Source organism: Ranitomeya imitator, chromosome 2, assembly GCF_032444005.1.
Source record: "Ranitomeya imitator isolate aRanImi1 chromosome 2, aRanImi1.pri, whole genome shotgun sequence".
Lineage (NCBI taxonomy): Eukaryota > Metazoa > Chordata > Amphibia > Anura > Dendrobatidae > Ranitomeya > Ranitomeya imitator.
In genome coordinates, this window is record NC_091283.1 from 48,087,372 (window position 1) to 48,114,979 (window position 27,608).

The following is a 27,608-nucleotide window of genomic DNA, read 5'->3' on the forward strand; positions in this document are numbered from 1 at the left end:
CGAATTGAATAGCCCGCCACCCATTTACCTCCTAAAAAAGCACCCGGTGATGTTTATTGTATATGTTGATAAAGAAACTACACAGTTTGCTGAACTTTCAACCATTTTGAGTGCGGCTGATTTTTCCTGTACTTGGATTATTTTGTTCATGCCTGCACCAAACCCAGTGATAGTGCGCACATCTTTTTTTCTGGATCCTGTATAAATGGACGCTCTCTCTCTTTCCACCTCTTCTGCTGTTTCTGATTGATATGCAGTTTTCTGTTACAAACCATAAATCCTTAGTACTTATATTTTGTTTGAGATAAATGGGTCAATCCTATATTACATTTTTGAAAGTGTCCTCAGTGATGAGCAAATCTGTACAGCAGCCATAGTGCAAGGGATGAGGATCCAGTTGCAGTGTTCCCCCATGGCAGGGTGGGTTTCATGTTTCATAACCAGAGCGCTCTGACATCACACCAAGATGAGACTGCCCTCTCTGCAAGCACTGAGAGCGGAAGTGTTGTACAATCCTGATGTAGCTCTGAACTTTGCACACACCCAACCTCTTCTCACTGATTACATGTTGGAACACTGCCCTGAACGTGATGGTATGTAAATATACAAAGACACAACACAGATTGAGCTGGAGTCACCGGGGCTCCGGATGGCGCTGAACATCGCAGCAACGCTTCTCCTGACTGCTGGAGTCACTCTCCTCATTTATCTCATTAAATGGTGGAGTAGGGTAAAACAGAAGGACCTACCCCCAGGACCTACACCTCTGCCCCTCCTGGGGAATATCCTTCAGGTTAGCACGTCTGAAATACCACAGTCATTAATTAAGGTAAGAACACTGTACCTGATGTTCAATTTCCTGAAAACAGACGGCCATAACAGCAACCTAAAATCTGCTACCGAACCTACAGTATTAAGAAAGGAGGGATTTTCTGACCCCGGTTGCTTAACATTGCATTGAGTTGCTTGTAGTGATGATTGAGTATACTCGTTACTCAGGTTTTCCCGAGCATGCTCAGGTGACGTCCGAGTATTTGTTAGTGTTCGGAGTGATTTACGGCTGTTAGATAGCTTGAATACATGTAGGGATTCCCTAGCAACCAGGCAACCCCCACATGTACTTAAAAGGAACCTGTCACCCCAAAATCGAAGGTGAGCTAAGCCCATCGGAATCAGGGGCTTATCTACAGCTTTCTGTAATGCTGTAGATAAGCCCCCGATGTATCCTTAAAGATAAGAAGAAGAGGTTAGATTATACTCACCTGGGCAGGTGGTCTGATCCGATGGGCGTCGCAGTTTGGTCCGGCACCTCCCATCTTCATAGGATGACGTCCTCTTCTTGTCTTCACGCTGTGGCTCCGGCGCAGGTGTACTGATTTGCCCTGTTGAGGGCAGAGCAAAGTACTGCAGTGCGCAGGCGCTGGGCTTCTCTGACCTTTCCCAGCACCTGAGCACTGCAGTACTTTGCTCTGCCCTCAACATGGCAGACAAAGTACGCCTGCGCAGGAGCTGCAGCATGAAGACAAGAAGAGGACGCCATTGTAAGAAGATGGGAGGCCCCGGACCGGACCGCGATGCCCATCGGACCAGACTGCAGCGGGAACGCTCCTGGTTGAGTATAATCTAACCTCTTTTTCTCATCTTTTAGGCTACATCAGGGGCTTATTTACAGCATTACAGAATGCTGTAGATAAGACCCTGATGCCGGTGGGCTTAGCTCACCTTCGATTTTGGGGGTGACAGGTTCCCTTTAAGCTGGCTAGTAGCAGTAAATCATTCAGCTGGGGCAATGAAAACTAAGTCTCCGAACACTAACAAATACTCGGAGGTCACCCGAGTGTGCTCGGGAAAACCCGAGCAACAAGTATACTCACTCATCACAAGTTGGTTGTTGAACCAGTGGTACGGCCATTTCTCTATAGTTTCTCAAGAGCCAATTTTCAACCCAACAACCACAGGACACATGTTGCTGGTGCTACTGTGAGGCCTCAATGTGCAACTGTGGCCTGCAGTATCTCCAGTCTTGTCTCCCGTGGAGCACATCTGGGACATTATTGGTCGGCAATTAGTAAAGTGCATTGAATTAGGCAAAACATTCCTCAGACAAAGTGATACCTTAGACAATCATATTATCGGTCTAAATGCAATCTGATAAAACATTGGACTACACTCGGACCAATGTTAGCTTATGGGGCCATGCACATGTCATCACTCGCATGTCATGCACAGCCCGGCGAAAAAAAATCATAGCTTGTCCGAGTTTGTTTCGATATTCAGATCACACTCGGCCATGCAAGTCAAAAAGTGCGTGGAAACCATTGGTCTACATAGTTGTTTTCATTTAATAAAATCATATCAATAAGAATCATTTCAGAACTTTTTTTCACCTTTAATGTCACGCATAATCTGTACAATTCGATTGAAAAATAAACTTCAATCTTTTCAGAGTGAAAACTAAAGAAAAATAAGGAACTAAGATTATGTGGTTTCATAAACATGTACACCCTTAACCCCTTCATGACCTTGGGATTTTTCGTTTTTCCGTGTTCGTTTTTCACTCCTCTCCTTCCCAGAGCCATAACTTTTTTATTTTTCCGTCAATTTGGCCATGTGAGGGCTTATTTTTTTGCGGGATGAGTTGTACTTTTGAACGACATCATTGGTTTTAGCATGTCGTGTACTAGAAAACGGGAAAAAAATTCCAAGTGCGGTGAAATTGCAAAAAAAGTGCAATCCCACACTTGTTTTTTGTTTGGCTTTTTTGCTAGGTTTACTAAATGCTAAAACTGACCTGCCATTATGATTCTCCAGGTCAATACGAGTTCATAGACACCTAACATGTCTACGTTATTTTTTATATATGTGGTGAAACAAAATTCCAAAGTTTGCTAAAAAAAAAAAAAAATTGCGCCATTTTCCGATACTCGTAGCGTCTCCATTTTTCGTGATCTGGGGTCAGTTGAGGGCTTATTTTTTGCGTGCCGAGATGTCGTTTTTAATTATAGCATTTTGGTGCAGATACGTTCTTTTGATCGCCCGTTATTGCATTTTAATGCAATGTTGCGGCGACCTAAAAAACGTAATTCTGGCGTTTCGAATTTTTTTCTCGCTATGCCGTTTAGCGATCAGGTTAATGCTTTTTTTTAATTGATAGATCGGGCGATTCTGAACTCGGCGATATCAAATATGTGAAGATTTGATTTTTTTTTTAATTGATTTATTTTGATTGGGGCGAAAGGGGGGTGATTTAAACTTTTATATTTTTTTTATTTTTTTCACATTTTTTTTAACTTTTTTTTTTACTTTTGCCATGCTTCAATAGCCTCCATGGGAGGCTAGAAGATGGCACAACTCGATCGCCTCTGCTACATAGCAGCGATCTGCTGATCGCTGCTATGTAGCAGAAATGGAGGTGTGCTGTGAGCGTCGACCACAGGGTGGCGCTCACAGCCACCGGTGATCAGTAACCATAGAGGTCTCTAGGACCTCTATGGTTACCATCCTGACGCATCGCCGACCCCCGATCATGTGACGGGGGTCGGCGATGACGTCATTTCAGCGGTAGTTAAATGCCGCTGTCTGCGTTTGACAGCGGCATTTAACTAGTTAATAGGTGTGGGCAGATCACGATTCTGCCCGCGCCTATTACGGGCACATGTCAGCTGTTCAAAACAGCTGACATGTCCCGGCTTTGATGCGGGCTCACCGCGGAGCCCTGCATCAAAGCGGGGCTTCTGACCTCGGACGTACTATCCCGTCTGAGGTCAGAAAGGGGTTAAATTAATACTTTGTGAAAGAACCCTTTGACAACATTCAGTCTTTTTGGGTAGGAGTCTTATCAGCAAAGCACATCTAGAATTGGCAAACTTTTCCCACTTCTCTTCGCAGTAGCTTCAAATCTGTCAGATGGTAAGAGAGACTCCTGGGTACAGCGCCCTCTCTAGGCCATCCACAGATTGGATTCCCGTATGGGCTCTGGCCGTGCCATTCGAAAACTTTGATCGTCTTTTGGAAAAGCCATTCTTTTGTTGATTCGGATGTATGCTTAGGGTCGTTGTAGTGCTGATCTTTTGGAATTATGTCCAGAAAGTTCAATCTTGATCTCATGATGTTTCCCTCATTCCTTTGGCATACTTGACGTAGGTTTTAGCAAGGAATACCCAGGTTTGGATGTTTTCTTTGTAGAAATCGCAATCTTATGCCACAGGCCAGACATAAGAAGAGTACGGGAGATGATTGTCACATCCAGTACATAACCAGTACGTACCAGAAATTCCTACAACTCCTACAATGTTGCTATAGGCCTATTTACAGCCTTCCAGACCAATTTTCTTTGTGCCTTTTCATCATTTTTTTAGGGACATCCAATTCTATGTAATGTCACTATTGTGCCAGATTTAAGCCTATTCTGGATGACTGTTGTGAATTCAGCTTTTGGGCTCCCTCCGGTGGTTGTAGAGGGTAATGCAGTTGTGCCTGGACTGCAGGAGTGGACAGGTGTATCTACTAATTGCAAAACTGACTGGGGTATATAGCTTTGCAGGATCCTTTAGTCAGTGCCAGTTGTCCATTGTTCTTGAAGGATTCACTTCCCTGCTGGTCTCTCCAGTTTGCTGTGTTTTTCTACAAAGATAAGTCCTGGCTTTGTTTTTGCTGTCCACCTGCTGTGGACCTTATCGTTCTGTGCATTTTCATGTTTTTGTCGTGCCCAGCTTAGTCTGTGAAGGATTTTTTGCAGCCTAGCTATTTCTCTGGAGATGCAGATTTACCCCCCATGTCTTTAGTCAGATGTGGTGATTTGTATTTTCTGCGGTGGATATTTTCTAGCGTTTTTATACTGACCGCATAGTACTCTGTTCTTTTCTTTCTTTTTAGCTAGTATGGCCTCCTACGCTAAAATCTGATTTCATATCTGCGTATGTTATTTCCCTCTCCTCTCACAGTCAATATTTGTGGGGGGCTATCTATCCTTTGGGGAGTTTCTCTGAGGCAAGATTGGCTTCCTGTTTCTGTCTTTAGGGGTAGTTAGATCTTAGGCTGTGCCGAGGGGTCTAGGGAGTGTTAGGTACCCCCCACGGCTACTTCTAGTTGCGCTGCTAGGTTCAGGGTTTGCGGTCAGTACAGGGACCACCTTCTCCAGAGTCCGTCTCATGCTGCTCCAAGGCCACCAGATCATAACAGATGACATCGTCAGTGTTCCATGGTACATCTATCATTTTTGTATTTTTCTTGTGACTGATAACTTTTAACAATGAGATCCCTTTGCTATGTTGCAAGCTGTTTACGATCCATTGCTTTTGCTGTAAAATACAACTATGGAGATGTAATTAAAATCTCCTAGAACAGCATAATTTTACATGGAGTAAATCAGAATCACTGTAAATTATACAGGCCTCTGTCACACTTCCATCTTTCTTTTTCCACCACAGAGCGTCGTTTTGTGAAAAAAACAGATCCAGCAAATGATGCTGCTGGATCCATTTTTTTCTCATAGACTTGTATTAGCAACGGATTGTGATGGATGGCCTCCCGTGTCATCCGTCGTGCACTGGATACATCGTAAAATTGCTGTCTGTCGGGCGGAGACAACGCACATAGAAACGTTTTTTGTGTACATCGGAAAATCGCTCAGCGGCGGATCCTGCACTGTCCATTGTTGGCTATAATGGAAGCCTATGGACGCAGGATCTGTCGCTGACTGTGAAAAGCAGGAATCCAGCGACAGATGCCGTCTTTTCAAACTGAGCATGCGCGAAAGAATTTCCAGTCAGGGAAATTCTCTCTCGCTCTCTTTCATTTTACTATTGATGCTGCCTATGCAGCATCAATAGTAACAAGTTATAATGTTAAAAATAATTAAAAAAATAAAAAATCGTGATATTCTTACCTTCCGGCGCAGCCTTCCTGCGGCCCCCCCCGATGCTTGTGATGCGGCTGGCAGCTCCCGTTCCCAGTGATGCATAGCGAAATGCCCCTATGATGTAGCGGTCTCGCGAGACCACTACGTGTCATCACAGGTCTTTGTCTCGCTATGCATTACTGGGAAAGGGAGCATCGCGAGCATCAGGAAGGCTGCGCGGGTTGCCGGAAGGTAAGAATATCACGATTTTTTTTAAAATTATGGTTAACATGGGTTGTGTTGTGTATGCGCTTTTGCAGCGAAAAACCGCAGCAAAGACGCATACACAATGTGTGCACATAGCCTTCTAGGATGCACTGGAGCCATCAAAAAATGGCTCCAGTGCGTCTGTTTTTTACAATCACCACAGGATCTGTCTTTTCAACATTTTGATGGATTATGACTGATTGTAAAAAACGGAAGCGTGAAAGAGGCCTAAGCAAGCCAATAAAGAAGCACTCATCCTTCTCCCATCAAAGTTTCTATCCTCTAAATCTATTGCAATCACCATTTTACATAGCATGGTGTATTTACAAATGCTAATTTTGCGTTTTTCCCACCTACAAAAAATGAAGAGGTCTGTAATTTTTTTCACAGATACACTTCAACTGTGAGAGACAAAATCTTTTTAAAATCCAGAAAATCAGATTGTATAATTTTTACATAACTTAATATTTGGAACAGAAACATATGTTTGCAGTTACAGAGGTCAGTCATTTTCTGTAGTTCTTCACCAAGATTGCACACACTGTAGTATGGATTTTGGCCCCCTCCTCCATACAGATCTTCTCCAAATCTTTCAGGTGTCAGGGCTGTCACTGTGCAACATTGAGTTTTAGCTCCCTCCAAAGATTTTCTATTAAGTTCAGGTCTAGGCCACTCCAGGACCTTGAAATGCTTCGTATGGAGCCACTCCTTAGTTTCCCTGGCTGTGTGTTTTGAGTCATTGTCATGCTGGAAGACCCAGCCGTGATCTGTCTTCAATGCTCTTAATGAGGGAAGGCAGTTGTTGGCCAAAATCTTGCAAAATATGACCCCATTCATACTCCCTTCAATATGGAGCAGTCACCCTGTCCCCTTTACAGAAAAGCATAAAGATGTTTCCCCACCATGATTTACAGTTGGGACAGTGTTTTGGGGATTGTACTCATCCTTCTTCTTCCTCCAAACATGGCAAGTGAAGTTGATACCAAAAAGTTATTTTTTGGTCTCATCTGACCACATGACCTTTTCCCATGCCTCATTTGGATCATCCAGATGGTCATTGATAAACTCCAAACAGTCCTGGACATGTTCTGGCATGAACAGAGTGACCTTGCATGCCCTGCAGTATTTTAAGCCATGACTGTATAGTGTGTTACTAACGGTAATGTTTAAGACTGTAGTCCCAGCTCTCTTCATTGACCAGGTCCTCCTGTGTAGTTCTGGTCTGATTCCTGACCTTTGTCAGAATCATCCATACCCCATGAGGCAAGACCTTGCATGGAGCCCCAGTCCAAGGAATATTAACAGTCATGTTGCGTTTCTTCCATTTTCTAAAAATTGTGACAACAGTTGTTGCTTTCTCACCAAGCTGCTTGCCTATTGTACTGTAACCCATCCCAGTCTTGTTCAGGTCTACAATTTTGTCCTTGGAGTCCTTAGACAGCTCTTTGGTTTTGGCCATGGTGGAGAGGTTGGAGTATGATTGATTGAGTGTATGGACAGGTGTCTTTTATACAGGTAACGAGTTCACACAGGTAGAATTAATACAGTTAATGAGTGCAGAGTAGGAGGGCTTCTTAAAAAAAACCTAACAGGTTGTGATAGCCAGAAATCTTGCTGGTTGGTAGGTGATCAAATAATTATTTCATGCAATAAAAAGCAATTAAATTATTTAAAAATCATACATTGTGATTTTCTGGGTTTCATTTTTGGATTCTGTCTGTCACAATTGAATTGTAGCTACGATAAAAATTATTGACTTTCACTCCTTGAAGATGGGAAAACTTGACAAATTTGCAGTGTTTCAAATACTGATTTTCCACACTGAATATAAGTAATGTATATCTATATATATATACAGTATATATCTATATATATCCCGATTCTAATATTTCAAATTCAACAAGGGTGCAATGTGTTACAGCATATGGTTGTAGCCAAGCCCAGTGACTTTGATCATGTAGCCTCCCCCGGTGTGTTGGCCAATTGCTAATTTATCCCAAATCAGCTCCACAATCCCTCTCACCTGATCCTCTGCTTAGTCCTATAAATTTAGTACCATTCTAGTGGGGCACGCGTGCGGGTCAGGCACGCGTCCCTGACAGCAAAGTATCCCGGCTGCTAAGTATCGTGAAGTGCAGCTATTTCAACAGCAGTTAGTCACGGCAGGAGTCAGGACCACACTCTATGTAGCTGTCTCTTTTGGGTATGTCTGCCGAATAAGCACTTCTTATAGCTTTTGTATTAACCCATCTTACTCCTTCACCATGTTTACATATGCCCTTACAGTGTTTGCTCCACTAACCCTCTCTCTCCTTCTCTATCCACAAACCCCAGCACTCTCTAACCAAATAATCATTTCCCCTTCCCTCTTACTCCCTGCACTCCTTTGCTGGTCTGCTCCTCAACCTCAAATCTGTCCCAATAAAACACAAAACAAGCCGGCCACTCTCCTCCCACCTGCTCTCCCTTTCTCTGCTTCTCCTCACTGCTGGTGACATATGTCCCTACCCTTAACCCCCACAGCTCATACCTCCCATTACTACCTCTTCTACTTCTCCCTATCTAATATGAACTACCGCAATCTTTCAAACATAAAACCCATGCCCCTGACGCCCACCCCCTGCTCCCTTTCTCTGGAGCACTCTGGTATGCCCGCTCAATCTGCACTCTGCAATAAATTTCATGTGATTCATGACCTTTTTCTGTCACAAGCTTGCCTTCCTCGGTCTCACAGAAACATGACTAACACCCTTTGACACCACCTCCCCTGCTGCGCTGTGTTATGGCTGCCTCCACTTCACCCACACCCCTTGCCCCGGCAACAGACATGGTGGAGGAGTGGGTCTTCTCCTTTCTTCAAACTGCACCTTTAACCCAATCCCACCTCTACCCTCCCTTATCCTCCCCTCTTTTGAAGTCCACTCTGTCCGCATCTACTCCAACCTCCAAGTGGCTATCATATACCGACCTCCGGGCCCAGCCACTGCCTTAATTGACCAATTCTCCACCTGGCTTCTTCACTTTCTCTCTGCTGACATTCTCACCATCATCATGGGTGACTTCAACATCCCCACTGATACACTTCAGTCTACAGCCTCCAAACTTCTGTCCCTTACTTCATCTTTTGGACTTACTCAGTGGTCCTCTGCAGCCACCCACACAGACGGACATATACTAGACCTGGTCTTCACCTGGCTCTGCTCTCTTTCTAACTTCACCACCTCCCCTCTCCCTCTATCCGACCACCATCTGCTCACTTTCTTATCCCTGTCTTCTTCACACGTCACCCATGTCCAGCAACATGCACCCCCCTGCAGAAACCTTGCACACCTAGACTCCGTCACGCTCTCTGACTCTATCCTACCACTGGCATCCATATCCTCACTCCACGACACAGACACTGCCACTGCTTTCTACAATGCCACTTTTGCATCTGCTATTGACAGGGTTGCCCCTCTCGTTCATGGCAGAGTGCGACGTATCAATAGACAACCCTGGCACAATAACACCACTAAAAAGCTCCGGTAAGTGTCCAGGGTTGCAGAGCGGCATTGGAAGAGAACACATTCACAAGACGACTTCACTGCATTCAAACAGGCAACACTCGCTTTTAAATCTGCTCTCACCTCTGCTAAACAGGCCTACTTCACAACCCTCGTATCTTCCCTATCCTACAACCCCAAACAATTATTCAAGACCTTTAACTCCCTCCTCCACCCCCCACTGCCCCTCCAACCTCCCTCATCTCTGCTGAGGACTTTGCCACACATTTTAAAAATAAGATTGACCAAACAAGGCAAGTCTTCATTGGTCAACCACCACAACCCCTTTGTATACCAGACCAATCCCTAAAACCTATAACCTCACTAACCAACATCACTGAAGGGGGGGTTTAACTATCTCCTCTCCAAATCGCACCTCACCACCTGTGCACTCAACCCCATCCCATCCCACCTCTTCCCCAACCTCACCACCACACTTATTCCTCTGGAATTCTTTGCCCCAACACGTCCGACTTTCAACCACATTCGGATCCTTCAGACGGAACCTGAAAGCCCACCTCTTCAGGTAAGCCTACAGCCTGCACAGACCCCGCTGCCTCCTCACCACTACTGGAGCTACCACATCACCAACACTGGAGCTTCTGCAACCCTTAACCTATTGTCTCCTTTCCCACCATCCTGTAGAATGTAAGCCCGCAAGGGCAGGGTCCTCGCCCCTCTGTATCAGTCTGTAATTGTTAATTTGCTTACTGTAAGTGATAGCTGTAACTTATATGTAACCCCTTCTCATGTACAGCACCATGGAATCAATGGTGCTATAGAAATAAATAATAACAATAATAATAATAAAAAAAGGAGAGGCTATATCCAGCTGTTTTACTCTCTAAGAAAGAGGAGCCCTAAAATAACACCTTTTATATTAATTAAAATAAATATTAGCGTAATTCGGGTCTGTATGTTATTCATATCTCATCTCACAGGAAATAAAAACAAGATGATGGCGCTTCCACCACAATGGTAAGGAATTCCACCGGAAGGGGTGAAGAATTTTTGTATGCCCATTAAAAATGATGATGAAGATTATGTAGAAATAAAAATTTGTATCAATAAAAATAAAAAATAAATGTATTAATAGGTGTATCAGGTGAGCATTCATTTTATTTCTCACCTTATCCAGATAACCACTTCTTTTTCCAGAAAAAGTTTATAATTTCATCTTATAAGGGTAAAATATTCTTGCACTGAGCAAGATGTGTTATACATATGTGTTATATACTGTATGCCTTTTTTTATGCTTTTTTTTTTAAGCTGAGCCAGAAATATGGACCCGTCTATACCTTCTATTTGGCAAGCTATCGGACAATAATGCTGATTGGATACGATACTGTGAAGGAAGCATTGGTGGACTGTGGCGACGTATTTAGTGATAGGGGAGAAACAGGAATAGGAGATTTCTTTTTAAAGAATTTTGGTAAGTCCCAAAGGGAATAGTTATCAAGAAAATGACTGTCTATTTCAGGTGTTTATGTTACATGGATTTTTTATAAAATATTTTGGATATTTTTTGGACCAAATCTTAATTGTTATAAAAAAATTTAGCAATTTTCACATTGGCTGCTGGGGATATTCTACACTCAGGTAATGCACATGTGCATTAGCAGCAATGTACTATCTTTTGTATTGAAGCATCTAATGAGCATGTGCAAAAGGAGAGGAGGAGGTGAGCTGTGACATTTCCTATTGTGAATGCTTGATTCTGTTGTAACTGCTCTGTAAAGAGGTGAGATCTTTAATGGTAGAGCTGTCTGTGATAAAAAGAAGACTGAGAAGAATGGGAAACTTTTTTTTATATATGTATTCAATCCAAATATCGGTTTTTCATATGTCACCTGTTTGTCCATTTTTCACAGATGTAATGAGTCCAGTTTTTACATGAACAATTTAAAAAAATAATAAAAGGCTAAATACAGTTTCCTATGTTTAAGATTGTAGTGGATTCATGAAAAATTCATGACATCCGGTGGGTAACGTTTCTCCTTATGGAGAGTGACAAACCACCTCTGACTTGTTAAGGGTTGATTGTGACTTGTAGGATCACTACTTCCAACAGGTGGCGCTATAGAATTTAAGTCCTCTTTTTCTCTGAAGAGGCAATTTGCATATGACGTCCGGTGGAGAACCCATAAATGATCCATCAAAAACCTCCACATAACAGGATTCAGGCGTATACGCCTGCGGGGCCATTGACTATAATGGTGCAGACAGAGTCACTGTGTACTCTGTCATGCATCATTTTCAGGCATAATTGACTACTGGAGGCAGACACCCAAACACAGTCTACTATGTCTAGGTGTCCACCTCCAGTGGGCGTATATGTACGAAAGTAATGCATGACATTAATCACGTTGACTCTGTGTGCACTATTATAGTCACTGGCCCCACCAGCCTATATGCCTGAATCCCAGTTTTCGGGGGTTCAAATCTAAGACCCAATGGGTCCAACATAAGCGAAAGAGCAGTGGGAATCGGTGAGTCTGATCTGAAATTCAAGTTAAAGTAGTCCACGATGTGATTTTTGACACGCAGACTATTTGTACACATGTAACAATGTTCATGTGACCTAATACATTGACTTGTATTTCCACTCCATGCAACATTAAAGGGAACCTGTCACCTGAATTTGGCGGGACCGGATTTCGGTCATATGAACACCTGAAAACTCCATCCATTTGACCGAAAACTAGTCCCGCCAAATTCAGGTGACAGGTTCCCTTTAAGTGTTGATGAAGAGAGGAACTGAGAAAAACACTGACTCCTGCTGATGGTGTCGCTGTCAGAGGCTACATTATCCTGTTGTGATTAAAAAGAGTGGTCTGATAGACATTCCATTATTCCCTCCACTTCCTAATCATTAATATATTTGCCAGAGGATAACAAGGCCAAGTATGACCTGCGTTTAGTATGACTACTATGACTACTGGAACGGTTGCTGCCAGCAGTGTCGGTGGTGTTGCTGATGCTTGCAGCTCTCACATTTTTTCCTGATATTTTTTTTCTATCACTCCACCATGTCCATTGCCTGTGCCATTTTTGGTCTAATATAAATCTCAGACACACGAATTACATTTATTTTGTGTTCAACCCAGGTAAAAATGTGAAATCAATCCAAAATTCTAGGCAAGACGGACAAAAAGGATAACTCAACAATAGTCTTTAATATCAATGTGGCATGCATCTGTTTCCAATTTGACAATTTAGACAGGTGTGACAAAACAGCCCTGCATCGTTAAATGTCTTGATTTGATGTTTGAAAATTTGGGGTTAAAGCAAATGAATTATTGCACATAGTGCTCAAACTTGGTACTGAATAAATCGAGATGCTTTGAAAATTTTGTCTCCTTTTTTTCATCACTCTCAGGTCATTAGCACGTCTTCGATCCTATGATTTTGAAAATTCCTTTTTCCTTTTCTTAATGGTGAGGCATATATATTTAAATATATAAATTGTATATTTTGAGTTTGCAAAACCAACTAACTCACTAGATCTAAGCAGTATATGGGGGTTACTAAAGAAAACAAACACTTTTGTAGGTATATCTGAAAAAAATAGAGTTAGAAACTTTTTCATAATGTTCTCGTTTAAAGTGCCTCATCTAGAAGTTTCAATTTTGGAAAGCAGCACTCATGGTCTTTTAATTGCAAGCAATCTCTTTAACCATTTGCTTGAACTTACAGGGATCTTTGCAAGCAGTGGAGAAAGATGGAAAGTTCTTCGCCGATTTTCAATGACAACTATGAGAAATTTTGGTTGGGGAAAGAGAAGCATCGAAGAAAGAATTCAAGGAGAAGCTCAGTGTCTTACTGAGAAATTAATGAAGGATAAAGGTGGGTGCAATGTCAGAAATATACCTGATGTTCTTGGGCCAGTCATACCGGTTTTGGCTTTTGAGCAGCAACCAGTCATCCAGACTTCCCTATGGACATGCACACTTGGACTGGGAGAAAAAAAGGATCAGTTATGTTGAAATTCAACACTCCCAACCCTTCTCTTTCATATATTTTTTTATTGCATGATGGTAAAACTGTCAGTCCTCCCTTATACACAATAGATCAAGGACTGATAGACTAAAGTTTATGGTTACGGTTAAAATATGAGCTTGTTATACAAACTGGACTACAGATCAGCAGTCCCACTTGGAAGCAGTCTTGCCATTGTCCATATTTTGGCTGATATCTCTATTGTTTTAGAATTGATCTGAAGATGCTAGACAAATAGATTCACACACAGTAGCTAAAGGTTAATTATACAGTGTACTGAAATGATCACAAAAAATACATACAAGAGGATATATACATATATATATATATATATATATTGGCAAAAGATGTATACAAGACAATACAAAACATACAAGACATAAAAAATGAATACAGTAATGTAAAAAAGGACAATAACAATAAACTTGTATTACACTCAACCTCCACATCTGAGAAAGCAGCTGTCTAGAGTGCTTCCACATCTTGGGGAGCCCCTCCCTGCCTAGAATGCCTCCACATTGGGGGAACCACTATCTGCCCAAACCGCCTCCGCATCTGGGAGAGTGTCTCCTGGCCTAGACCGCCTCCCCATCTGGGGGAGCACCTCCCTGCCTAGACCACCTCTACATCTGGGAGAGCACCTCTCTGCCTTGTCTAAATTCACAACTGGGGGAGCGCATCCCTGCCTTCATAACTCCACATCTGGGGGAGCCCTTCCCTGTCTAGACTGCCTATACATTTGTGGGAGCATCACCCTGCCTAGACTCCTCCACATCTAGGGAGCAAATTCCTTCCCAGAATGCCTCCACATCTGGGGAGTCCCTTCCTGCCTAGATCCCCTCCACATCTGGGGAAGCCTACCTGCCTAGACTGCTTCCACATCAGGGGGAACCCCTCCCTACCTAGACTGCCTCCACATCTGGGGGAGTCCCTACCTGCCTTGACCGTCTACACATCTGGAGGAGCGCCTACCTGCCTAGACTGTCTCCACAACTGGGAGAGCACCTCCCTGCCTAGAGCGCCTCTATATCTGGGGGAGCGAATCCCTGCCAAGTCCACCTTCACATGCATGGGAACACCTCTGTGCCTAGACTGCCACCATATCTGGGGGAGCGCTTCCCTGTCAAGGCCCAGATAGACTCAAGTGCAAAACTTCCATATTACAATTTCACCTAAGAAATCTTTTATACCCTTGAGACCTTATAAGAACCCTTTTTTGTTAAAGCCTCTTCCTACACAGAGGACTGGTCTTACTGGCAGATCCTGAGATCAACACTTTGGAATGTCTTGGTCTAGCAGGTGCCTTTGTACTGTGCACTCTATTATCTCCCTGGTATCAAAAGGCTAAATCAATGCTTACGATAGGATTAATAAAGTGGTAGAATCAAATGAAGCCAGTAAATTAACCCTATACTATACACTCAGGTGATACCAGTGACTGACAGTCTCTTTATATTTACTTACAGACACTCCGATTGACCCAGAAAACATATTGCGACTCACTGTTTCTAATGTCATTTGTGCCATTGTGTTTGGTGAAAGATATGACTATGAAGATCAAAAATTCTTGACCCTTTTATCATATTTTAATGAGATTTTACAACTGGCAGGCTCCTTTGCAGGACAGGTAAATATTGCATGTGTAAATTCCAAAATGTCTAAGCGTGCAATGTTAGCAACATGAATTTATAAAAATAAAAAGATTTCACTCCTTATACCAACCTCTGCTTACATGACTGACATACAGTACAGACCAAAAGTTTGGACACACCTTCTCATTTAAAGATTTTTCTGTATTTTCATGACTATGAAAATTGTACATTCACACTGAAGGCATCAAAACTAAGAATTAACACATGTGGAATTATATACTTAACAAAAAAGTGTGATACAACTGAAATTATATCTTGTATTCTAGGTTCTTTAAAGTAGGCACCTTTTGCTTTGATGACTGCTTTGCACACTCTTGGCATTCTCTTGATGAGCTTCAAGAGGTAGTCACCGGAAATGGTCTTCCAACAACCTTGAAGGAGTTCCCAGAGATGCTTAGCACTTGTTGGCCCTTTTGCCTTCACTCTGCGGTCCAGCTCACCCCTAACCATCTCGATTGGGTTCAGGTCTGGTGACTGTGGAGGCCAGGTCATCTGGCATAGCACCCCATCGCTCTCCTTCTTGGTCAAATAGCCCTTACACAGCCTGGAGGTGTGTTTTGGGTCGTTGTCCTGTTGAAAAATAAATGAGGTCCAACTAAACGCAAATCAGATGGAATAGCATGCCGCTGCAAGATGCTGTGGCAGCCATGCTGGTTCAGTATGCCTTCAATTTTGAATAAATCCCCAACAGTGTCAGCAGCAAAGCACCCCCACATCATCACACCTCCTCCTCCATGCTTCACGGTGGGAACCAGGCACGTAGAGTCCATCCGTTCACCTTTTCTGCATCGCGCAAAGACACGGTGGTTGGAACCAAAGATCTCAAATATGACCAAAGCACAGATTTCCACTAGTCTAAGGTCCATTTCTTGTGTTCTTTAGCCCAAACAAGTCTCTTCTGCTTCTTGCCTGTCCTTAGCAGTGGTTTCCTAGCAGCTATTTTACCATGAAGGCCTGCTGCACAAAGTCTCCTCTTAACAGTTATTGTTGGGATGTGTCTGCTGCTAGAACTCTGTGTGGCATTGACCTAATCTGTCTCTAATCTGAGCTGCTGTTTACCTGCAATTTCTGAGGCTGGTGACTCGGATAAACTTATCCTTAGGGTATGTTTCCACGTTCAGGAAACACTGCGTTTTTGACGCTGCGTTTTTCCGCAGCGTCAAAAACGCAGCGTCCAGATGTTACAGCATAGTGGAGAGGATTTAATGAACTCCCGTCTCCACTATGCAGGAAAAAACGCATGTGTTTTTGCTGCGAAAACGCACATGCGGCGCGTTTTTTCAGAACGCAACATGTTGTTACAATGAGCAAAAAACGCAAGAACACCGCAGGTGACCTGCCAGTGACCTCAGGTGCAGATTTGGTCAGGATTTTACCTGCATAAAATCCTGACCAAATCCTGAAGCAATCCTGAACGTGGACACATACCCTTAGAAGCAGAGGTGACTCTTGGTCTTCCTTTCCTGGGGCGGTCCTCATGTGAGCCAGTTTCTTTGTAGCGCTTGAAGGTTTTTGCCACTGCACTTGGGGACACTTTCAAAGTTTGCCCAATTTTTTGGACTGACTGACCTTCATTTCTTAAAGTAATGATGGCCACTCATTTTTCTTTACTTAGCTGCTTATTTCTTGCCATAATACAACTTCTAACAGTCTATTCAGTAGGACTATCAGCTGTGTATCCACCAGACTTCTGCTCAACACAACTGATGGTCCCAACCCAATTTATAAGGCAAGAAATCCCACTTATTAAACCAGACAGGGCACACCTGTGAAGTGAAAACCATTCCCGGTGACTACCTCTTGAAGCTCATCAAGAGAATGCCAAGAGTGTGCAAAGCAGTCATCAAAGCAAAAGGTGGCTACTTTGAAGAACCTAGAATATAAGACATAATTTCAGTTGTTTCACACTTTTTTGTTAAGTATAAAATTCCACATGTGTTAATAAATAGTTTTGATGCCATCAGTGTGAATGTAACATAGTAACATAGTAACATAGTTAGTAAGGCCGAAAAAAGACATTTGTCCATCCAGTTCAGCCTATATTCCATCATAATAAATCCCCAGATCTACATCCTTCTACAGAACCTAATTGTATGATACAATATTGTTCTGCTCCAGGAAGACATCCAGGCCTCTCTTGAACCCCTCGACTGAGTTCGCCATCACCACCTCCTCAGGCAAGCAATTCCAGATTCTCACTGCCCTAACAGTAAAGAATCCTCTTCTATGTTGGTGGAAAAACCTTCTCTCCTCCAGACGCAAAGAATGCCCCCTTGTGCCCGTCACCTTCCTTGGTATAAACAGATCCTCAGCGAGATATTTGTATTGTCCCCTTATATACTTATACATGGTTATTAGATCGCCCCTCAGTCGTCTTTTTTCTAGACTAAATAATCCTAATTTCGCTAATCTATCTGGGTATTGTAGTTCTCCCATCCCCTTTATTAATTTTGTTGCCCTCCTTTGTACTCTCTCTAGTTCCATTATATCCTTCCTGAGCACCGGTGCCCAAAACTGGACACAGTACTCCATGTGCGGTCTAACTAGGGATTTGTACAGAGGCAGTATAATGCTCTCATCATGTGTATCCAGACCTCTTTTAATGCACCCCATGATCCTGTTTGCCTTGGCAGCTGCTGCCTGGCACTGGCTGCTCCAGGTAAGTTTATCATTAACTAGGATCCCCAAGTCCTTCTCCCTGTCAGATTTACCCAGTGGTTTCCCATTCAGTGTGTAATGGTGATATTGATTCCTTCTTCCCATGTGTATAACCTTACATTTATCATTGTTAAACCTCATCTGCCACCTTTCAGCCCAAGTTTCCAACTTATCCAGATCCATCTGTAGCAGAATACTATCTTCTCTTGTATTAACTGCTTTACATAGTTTTGTATCATCTGCAAATATCGATATTTTACTGTGTAAACCTTCTACCAGATCATTAATGAATATGTTGAAGAGAACAGGTCCCAATACTGACCCCTGCGGTACCCCACTGGTCACAGCGACCCAGTTAGAGACTATACCATTTATAACCACCCTCTGCTTTCTATCACTAAGCCAGTTACTAACCCATTTACACACAATTTCCCCCAGACCAAGCATTCTCATTTTGTGTACCAACCTCTTGTGCGGCACGGTATCAAACGCTTTGGAAAAATCGAGATATACCACGTCCAATGACTCACCGTGGTCCAGCCTATAGCTTACCTCTTCATAAAAACTGATTAGATTGGTTTGACAGGAGCGATTTCTCATAAACCCATGCTGATATGGAGTTAAACAGTTATTCTCATTGAGATAATCCAGAATAACATCCCTCAGAAACCCTTCAAATATTTTACCAACAATAGAGGTTAGACTTACTGGCCTATAATTTCCAGGTTCACTTTTAGAGCCCTTTTTGAATATTGGCACCACATTTGCTATGCGCCAATCCTGCGGAACAGACCCTGTCGCTATAGAGTCCCTAAAAATAAGAAATAATGGTTTATCTATTACATTACTTAGTTCTCTTAGTACTCGTGGGTGTATGCCATCCGGACCCGGAGATTTATCTATTTTAATCTTATTTAGCCGGTTTCGCACCTCTTCTTGGGTTAGATTGGTGACCCTTAATATAGGGTTTTCATTGTTTCTTGGGATTTCACCTAGCATTTCATTTTCCACCGTGAATACCGTGGAGAAGAAGGTGTTTAATATGTTAGCTTTTTCCTCGTCATCTACAACCATTCTTTCCTCACTATTTTTTAAGGGGCCTACATTTTCAGTTTTTATTCTTTTACTATTGATATAGTTGAAGAACAGTTTGGGATTAGTTTTACTCTCCTTAGCAATGTGCTTCTCTGTTTCCTTTTTGGCAGCTTTAATTAGTTTTTTAGATAAAGTATTTTTCTCCCTATAGTTTTTTAGAGCTTCAATGGTGCCATCCTGCTTTAGTAGTGCAAATGCTTTCTTTTTACTGTTAATTGCCTGTCTTACTTCTTTGTTTAGCCACATTGGGTTTTTCCTATTTCTAGTCCTTTTATTCCCACAAGGTATAAACCGCTTACACTGCCTATTTAGGATGTTCTTAAACATTTCCCATTTATTATCTGTATTCTTATTTCTGAGGATATTGTCCCAGTCTACCAGATTAAGGGCATCTCTAAGCTGGTCAAACTTTGCCTTCCTAAAGTTCAGTGTTTTTGTGACTCCCTGACAAGTCCCCCTAGTGAAAGACAGGTGAAACTGTACAATATTGTGGTCGCTATTTCCTAGATGCCCGACCACCTGCAGATTTGTTATTCTGTCAGGTCTATTAGATAGTATTAGGTCTAAAAGTGCTGCTCCTCTGGTTGGATTCTGCACCAATTGTGAAAGATAATTTTTCTTGGTTATTAGCAGAAACCTGTTGCCTTTATGGGTTTCACAGGTTTCTGTTTCCCAGTTAATATCCGGGTAGTTAAAGTCCCCCATAACCAGGACCTCATTATGGGTTGCAGCTTCATCTATCTGCTTTAGAAGTAGACTTTCCATGGTTTCTGTTATATTTGGGGGTTTGTAACAGACCCCAATGAGAATTTTGTTACCATTTTTCCCTCTATGAATTTCGACCCATATGGACTCGACATCCTCATTTCCTTCGCTAATATCCTCCCTTAAAGTGGACTTTAGATAAGACTTTACATAGAGACAAACCCCTCCTCCTCTCCGATTTTTACGATCCTTTCTAAACAGACTGTAACCCTGTAAGTTAACTGCCCAGTCATAGCTTTCATCTAACCATGTCTCGGTTATTCCCACTATGTCAAAGTTACCTGTAGATATTTCTGCTTCTAGTTCTTCCATCTTGTTTGTCAGGCTTCTGGCGTTTGCGAGCATGCAGTTTAGAGGATTTTGTTTTGTTCGAATCTCCTCGCTGTGGATTGTTTTAGAAATGTTCTTACCTCCCTTCTGAGTATGTTTTCCTGGATCTTCTTTGTTCAAGTCTAATGTTTTTCTTCCCGTCCCCTCTTCTTCTAGTTTAACGCCCTCCTGATGAGTGTAGCGAGTCTTCTGGCGAATGTGTGTTTCCCAGGTTTGTTGAGGTGTAGTCCGTCTCTGGCGAGGAGTCCATCGTACAAGTAATTCACACCGTGGTCCAGGATTCCAAATCCTTGTTGTCTGCACCATCGTCTTAGCCAGTTGTTTGCATCAAGGATCCTGTTCCATCTCCTGGTGCCATGCCCGTCTACTGGAAGGATAGAAGAAAAAACTACCTGTGCATCCAGTTCCTTTACTTTCTTCCCCAACTCTTCAAAGTCTTTGCAGATTGTCGGTAGGTCCTTCCTTGCCGTGTCATTGGTGCCAACATGTATCAGAAGAAATGGGTGGACGTCCTTGGAGTTGAAGAGCTTTGGTATCCTATCGGTCACATCCTTGATCATCGCACCTGGAAGGCAGCATACTTCTCTTGCAGTTATGTCCGGTCTGCAGATGGCTGCTTCTGTGCCTCTCAGTAGTGAGTCTCCCACCACCACCACTCTTCGTTGCTTCTTGGCTGTACTTTTTGCTGTCACTTGTTGCTGTGTGCCCTTTTCTTTTTTGCTTGCTGGTATTGCTTCGTCCTTAGGTGTGCCATCTTCATCCTCTACAAAGATTTGATATCGGTTCTTCAGTTGTGTGGTTGGTGATTTCTCCATGGTCTTCTTGCTTCTTTTGGTCACATGCTTCCACTCATCTGCTTTTGGAGGTTCTCTGACACTTTTTTCACCTTCTGTGACCAGTAGGGATGCTTCTGTTCTGTCTAGAAAGTCTTCATTCTCTTTGATGAGTTTCAAAGTTGCTATTCTTTCTTCCAGACCCCGCACCTTTTCTTCTAAAAGGGCCACTAGTCTACACTTCTGACAGGTGAAATTTAATTCTTCTTCTGGTCGATCTGTGAACATGTAGCACATGCTGCAGCTCACCATGTAGGTTGTCACATCTGCCATGTTGCTCCTAGATCCTGCTGACTTGCTGTGTGTTTTCCTTCTTGTGTAATCTACTCAGCCAAGCTCTCTTGCATTAATGTCCTACAGGCAAAAATTCGGTGATTCTTTCCAAGCAGCTGGTCCCGGCTGTACCCAACGATCTTCTAGCTTAGGGAGACTCTTCGCTTTTCCCAGAAGGCACCTGGAATATGCAAATTAGCCTCCTCAAGCTTGAATCCCTGGTTTGGTGATTCTTTCCAAGCAGCTGGTCCCGGCTGTACCCAACGATCTTCTAGCTTAGGGAGACTCTTCGCTTTTCCCAGAAGGCACCTGGAATATGCAAATTAGCCTCCTCAAGCTTGAATCCCTGGTTTGGTGATTCTTTCCAAGCAGCTGGTCCCGGCTGTACCCAACGATCTTCTAGCTTAGGGAGACTCTTCGCTTTTCCCAGAAGGCACCTGGAATATGCAAATTAGCCTCCTCAAGCTTGAATCCCTGGTTTGGTGATTCTTTCCAAGCAGCTGGTCCCGGCTGTACCCAACGATCTTCTAGCTTAGGGAGACTCTTCGCTTTTCCCAGAAGGCACCTGGAATATGCAAATTAGCCTCCTCAAGCTTGAATCCCTGGTTTTGAATGTACAATTTTCATAGTCATGAAAATACGGAAAAATCTTTAAATGAGAAGATGTGTCCAAACTTTTGGTCTGTACTGTATGTCAAGACACCTTGGCTTCCATCACAAATATCTGCAACCTTGGCACAAAAATGTATCAAAGATCCACTTAGTCATTTGTTAACGCAACTTTGTAGACAGTCTTGAATTAAAATTATCCTACTTTTTAGTGTCTACACCTCCTGGACACACAGGAGTATAGCTGTGGGGAGAGCTATCAGTCCCCCAAATTCTTGGTAAACTACTCTACCAAATACATGTTAGTAAGATGTAGATGGCAGAAAATATGATGAACTGACAACGCAGGGTTTGTTTGTAGTCTGTCACCATAGAAACAAAAAAAACTGCTCAGAGATACTTGGGTCTGCTCAAAATACTGAGGTGCACTGAAATTAAAAATACTTATGTGTCATTTTAAAGGAGTTTTCCAGCCTAAATAAAATATAACTTGTGTGAAAAAAGTAAAATCTGGCAGATTCTGCTGCTCTCACTCCCATGGATCAAGCCAGGTCTCTCCTTTGGTAATGACGTCATTATTTTTCTCCTGAGCCTAATGTTGCATCATCAGAGAAAATAATCTTCTAACTGCTGCAGGTGATCACAGGCTTCAGTTTACCTATCAAAGAAAAAGGTGATATCTTCACAAAAGAAGACCTCAGATTTTGTTATTTTCAACCCATCCATACCCTCAGCAAAGTTTAATTTTGGTCAAAGGGCTCGTTTATAATGTAAAAAATGGGGGTAGGATTTTTAATTGCGTTGGGGCCCGCTACTTTGTAATTGTGCTTCTGTAACTGTTTTGTGAAGATGAATAATGAAGATGAAGACAACTGAACCAATTGTGGTTTTTTTTGCTTCTTTCCAAATTTAGCTCCTTAACACACTCCCAAGCATAATGCCCTACATTCCTGGACCTCATCAAAGGTTCTTCAAACTTGTTAAAAGCCTGAAGCTATTTATTAATGAGATGATAAAAACCCACCGAGACACCTTGGATGAGAACTGTCCTCGCGACTTCTTAGATTGCTTCCTCATAAAGATGGAAGAGGTGAGCGTATAGATAATATTAAATTATGGGACCATTTGGTATGTAGAGAACGTACATGTATCCAAAATTTTACTGGCTTTGAAAGTAAGACATTATCATTTTGATTGTGCTTGTTTAGACTGCTATTTGGTCTACACCATATGTGTATATGGGGTTTTGACTATAGTTACTTGTTAAAAATTCACGATTTACTTTTTTTTTTAGGAAAAAAAAAATCTGGACACCGAGTTCCATGATGAAAATCTAGAGGCGACAATCATAGACTTATTCTTTGCTGGAACAGAGACGACAAGTATGACGTTGAGATACGGTTTTCTTATACTCTTGAAATATCCAGAAATACAAGGTGATCATCAGAGTTCATTTTGCTAATGCATTTCTATATTACTCAGCTTCCTTCCTGGGTAGATTGTGTAAAGGTACCTTCACACTGAACAACTTAACAACGATATCGCTAGCGATCCGTGACATTACAGCGTCCTGGATAGCGATATTGTTGTGTTTGACACGCAGCAGCGATCTGGATCCTGCTGTGACATCGTTGGTCAGAGCAGAAAGTCCAGAACTTTATTTCGTCGCTGGATCTCCCGCAGACATCGCTGAATCCGCGTGTGTGACGCCGATTCAGCGATGTCTTCACTGGTAACCAGGGTAAACATCGGGTTACTAAGCGCAGGGCCGCGCTTAGTAACCCGATGTTTACCCTGGTTACCAGTGTAAATGTAAAAAAAAAAACACTGCATACTTACATTCCGGTGTCTGTCGCGTCCCCCGGCGTTCTGCTTCCCTGCACTGACTGTGAGCGCCGGATGGCCGTAAAGCAGAGCGGTGACGTCACCGCTCTGCTTTACGGCTGACGCTTACACAATGCAGGGAAGCAGAATGCCGGGGGACGCGACAGACACCGAAATGTAAGTATGTAGTGTTTGTTTTTTTTACATTTACACTGCGGCCCTGCGCTTAGTAACCCGATGTTTACCCTGGTTACCCGGGGACTTCGGCATCGTTGGTCGCTGGAGAACTGTCGGTGTGACAGCTCTCCAGCGACCACACAGCGACGCTGCAGCGATTGGCATCGTTGTCTAGATCGCTGCAGCGTCGCTAAGTGTGACGGTACCTTAAGACTAGAGGTCAGACAAGGCCCAAGGTCTTGTCACATAGAAAAAATATATCGGTGACTTTGCAGCTTTTTACTCTTGTTTCAACCTTTATTCCCTAGTCGCTAATATCATTGATTCCATATTTTGCCCCAAACAGAGACCATAGAAATTCTCACACCCACTTGCAAAAACCTCAGCTTCCAATAAAATATTAAATTCAAAACGGTCCTCCATGAAATATCTAAAAAAATGAATGTATGGGATTAGTTTCAAAAGGGTTTATACTAGTAAGTCTGAACTTTGTTGGTGACGAGTAGAACCTCTGATAATACCCATTTCAGGGGTTTACATTCGGGGAAGAGCGCTGGTTGGCTATTTTGCAATAAAGGTAGAACAATAATTATAAACTTTGCTGCAGAAATGACTCAGACTTATAGAGCAGTGTGGCCCTCCGAATATTTTACAATACGACATAAGATGGAACAACGTGGCAATTCTTTTTCTTATGAAATACATTTGAACCCATTTCGATGTCTGTTAGAGAAAAAAAAGTAGCAGAACCCCTTCAGTGTTCCTTGGCCACCAAAACATAGTTCTGCTACCTCCTCCTACCTGGTGCTCCATGTGCAGAGTGTATCAGACACTGACTATATTATCGGAACCAGATATGTTTGGCTCTGAAACATATCAGGCATATTTTAAAAGCTGCCAGGGACACGTCTGTCTGACAAAACTCCCAGCAGTTTTAAAATTCTCCCCCACACACTCCCCTTGAGTAACAGGTCTTTCCCTGCGTGTGTACAAGGAGAGATCTGTCAGTCAGATGACCGCATAAATCAGGGACATTTCTAACATAATTAATACCTCTTTTGTGGCATAAATTATGATGAATTTGTTGGGCTGGCATAATTATGCCTTCTGTTGTCCCAGCTCAGCTTACCTTGATGAAGCTGGCTGGGACTAGTATAAAGGTGTCAAAAGTCACAAAATGTTTCCCAACTTAGAATTTCGCCAATTTTTTAAAATTTTCAAATTCCGGCAAACACTCCTTGATGAATCAGCATTCTATGTCTGGTGAAAATGTCACTACCCCAAAACCAAGAAATTTAATACATCTCCAGTTATAGTCAGATTTAATAATTGATTAATTATTAATCATTGTAAAAAAGAAAAGATTTAAATTTGCCATCTGTGGTGAAATTTTCAAAAAAATCTTTTTCCCAGGTTGTCCAATTGTCCTTCAAACTCTCCAACTCAAAAATGGCCTTAGTAGTATCATAGTGACTGCCGCATATATATTGGTAAACTGATGGTAACCATTCTTCTCTGTTGTAACTATCTGTACCTTCAATATTTTTTTTGCCTTTTCTCCATATTTTCATTGCTAAGCTTTAACATCCTCTCAGTAAACAGATTCACTACAAATTGGCCGCTGCATTCTCTGCCTCAGCTTTTATACAGGCTGTGATAGATTGTTCTAGACTATCTGATGTGCTATATTATGTGATATGTTGTTTATCATTCATTATGGGGAAGACCACCTCGTTATTAATAAGTTTTAATTGGCTATCACATGTATACTATTTATGTATTGTGTCAGCTTTTCCTTATTGTGATTATTTGATAAAATATTACTTTCTTATCTGGGAGACGCGTCATCTCATGTTTTTTGGTCTTGACGTAATGACATTTTCCACAGAAATAATGTTTAGTTGCAAAATAACACTATTATATTATATTTTTTGTTCCATTTTGGACATTTCAGAGAAGATCCACAAAGAGATAGACAATGTAATAGGCAAAGATCGCTGCCCATCAATGGAAGACAGGAGTAAAATGCCGTATACAGACGCCGTAATCCACGAGATCCAGAGACTTGCTGATATTGTCCCTACAGGCGTTCCACATGCTCCCAGCAAGGACACAACCTTCAGAGGATATCACATCCCAAAGGTACAATATGATGGTGTTATCAACCCCTCTTGACAATGTTTGTTGTTTGCCATCAGTTTAGCAATGTGTGTGCCACTACAAATTTTCAGTAATTGTCACATTCCACTTTAAGGGCCATGCTCTTGACTCATTTTCTGCCCCACCAAGCCTTGGTCTTCAATTTTCTGAAACAGTGGGAAAAAGAAACATTCCGAGTTCTTGGAAATTTTCTTTTGTTTCTTCTTTTTCGTTAAGCCTCCTGACCGAACCAGGAGACTTGGAGCATATTGCTATGATCTGTTCTTTTATTTTATGTTTATGAACCACAGTTGGTATTTGACATTTTCTCTCTTTATTATTATTTATACAGTAACTAACAAGTCAAAAAACCTCAGACATGCCAGGGTAATTCCATATGGAAAAAAGTACTGATCTTCTCTGTGTCTTGGGTCACTTCTTCCTATCAGCTATTTACTAGATCTCACTTCTAACACTTTTTTGACATTGACATATTCCTTAAATTTACTTTCAGGGAACCTTAGTGATTACTGTTCTGACCTCTGTCCTAAAAGACCCCAAATATTTCAAAAACCCAGATGAGTTTGATCCTGGACATTTCCTTGATGAGAAAGGCGACTTTAAAAAAAATGATGGATTTATTCCATTTTCTACAGGTAGGAAACTATTTCTTGATTACGGTAAAAAATTATCTATAAATACATGACTGAACTTAGGCTTCAAATTAACTGGGATTTGGAAACTGGGACTATCTTACCTTGACATGGTTTTTAGGCTGGGTTTAAGGAAGACCAGATTTGTCTCCCAACGAACACATCTGGGAAGTCTTGTGTTTGCAATTGCACAGGGAGCGGATCTTGATGGTTTGCCCAAGTGAATTCAGCATGGCAGCACATTCTTCAGACAACCATTGATAGCCTCATTGATAACAGCCAATGTGTTCTGTTTTCTCAGGAAAGCGAATGTGTATGGGAGAAGGCCTGGCTCGTATGCAACTCTTCCTCTTTCTAACCTCTATACTGCAGAAGTTCACCTTGGAGCCCACTGTAGACAGAAGTAATCTGAGCATAAGACCCGATCCAAAGGCCAATGGTTCAAGAGCTCAATCATATCAGATGAATGTTGTCCCTCGTTTCTGAGCTGAAGACAAACTTCTTACCTAAAGAAAACCTACAAGCTCCAGGAGTAAAAAAAAAAAACTGTACACAAAAAAATTCACATTTTTTTAAATATTTTTTAGCACTATGATACCACAATAGTAATTGACACAAAATAATATGTTTTAACATCCAAAATAAAATGTTATGTTAATGAAAATATTAGACTGTAATGTATCTTTTTTCATATATATATATATATATACATATATATATATATATATTTTTATTACTTATTCATTTTTCTCTTCATTGACTGTTGAGTGAGAACAGAGTTTGCAACTTAATATGGCCGTACACAGAAGACAGCTGATGGTCAATATTCCAGTGCTTGATTTTTCTCTCTACTGGCATCCTAAGTCGTGAGAGAATTGGGAGACCCCCCTACACATCAGATGGTCGGCCAGGTTCGGTTGACTTTATGCTATGTTCACATCTTCATTGGAAGC

General features: G+C 42.0%; 1 protein-coding gene across 1 annotated transcript; it reads left to right on the forward strand.

Annotated features, from left to right (window-relative positions):
• The first annotated feature begins 458 nt into the window (after window positions 1–458).
• LOC138661759 (cytochrome P450 2C8-like) lies at window positions 459–27,319 on the forward strand. Its single transcript, XM_069746655.1, has 9 exons — window positions 459–829; window positions 10,918–11,080; window positions 13,345–13,494; window positions 15,114–15,274; window positions 22,776–22,952; window positions 23,157–23,298; window positions 25,818–26,005; window positions 26,517–26,658; window positions 26,957–27,319. The coding sequence occupies exons 1-9, from the start codon at window positions 650–652 to the stop codon at window positions 27,139–27,141; spliced, it is 1,488 nt and encodes a 495-aa protein (XP_069602756.1). The 5' UTR covers window positions 459–649; the 3' UTR covers window positions 27,142–27,319.
• The last annotated feature ends 289 nt before the right edge of the window (window positions 27,320–27,608 follow it).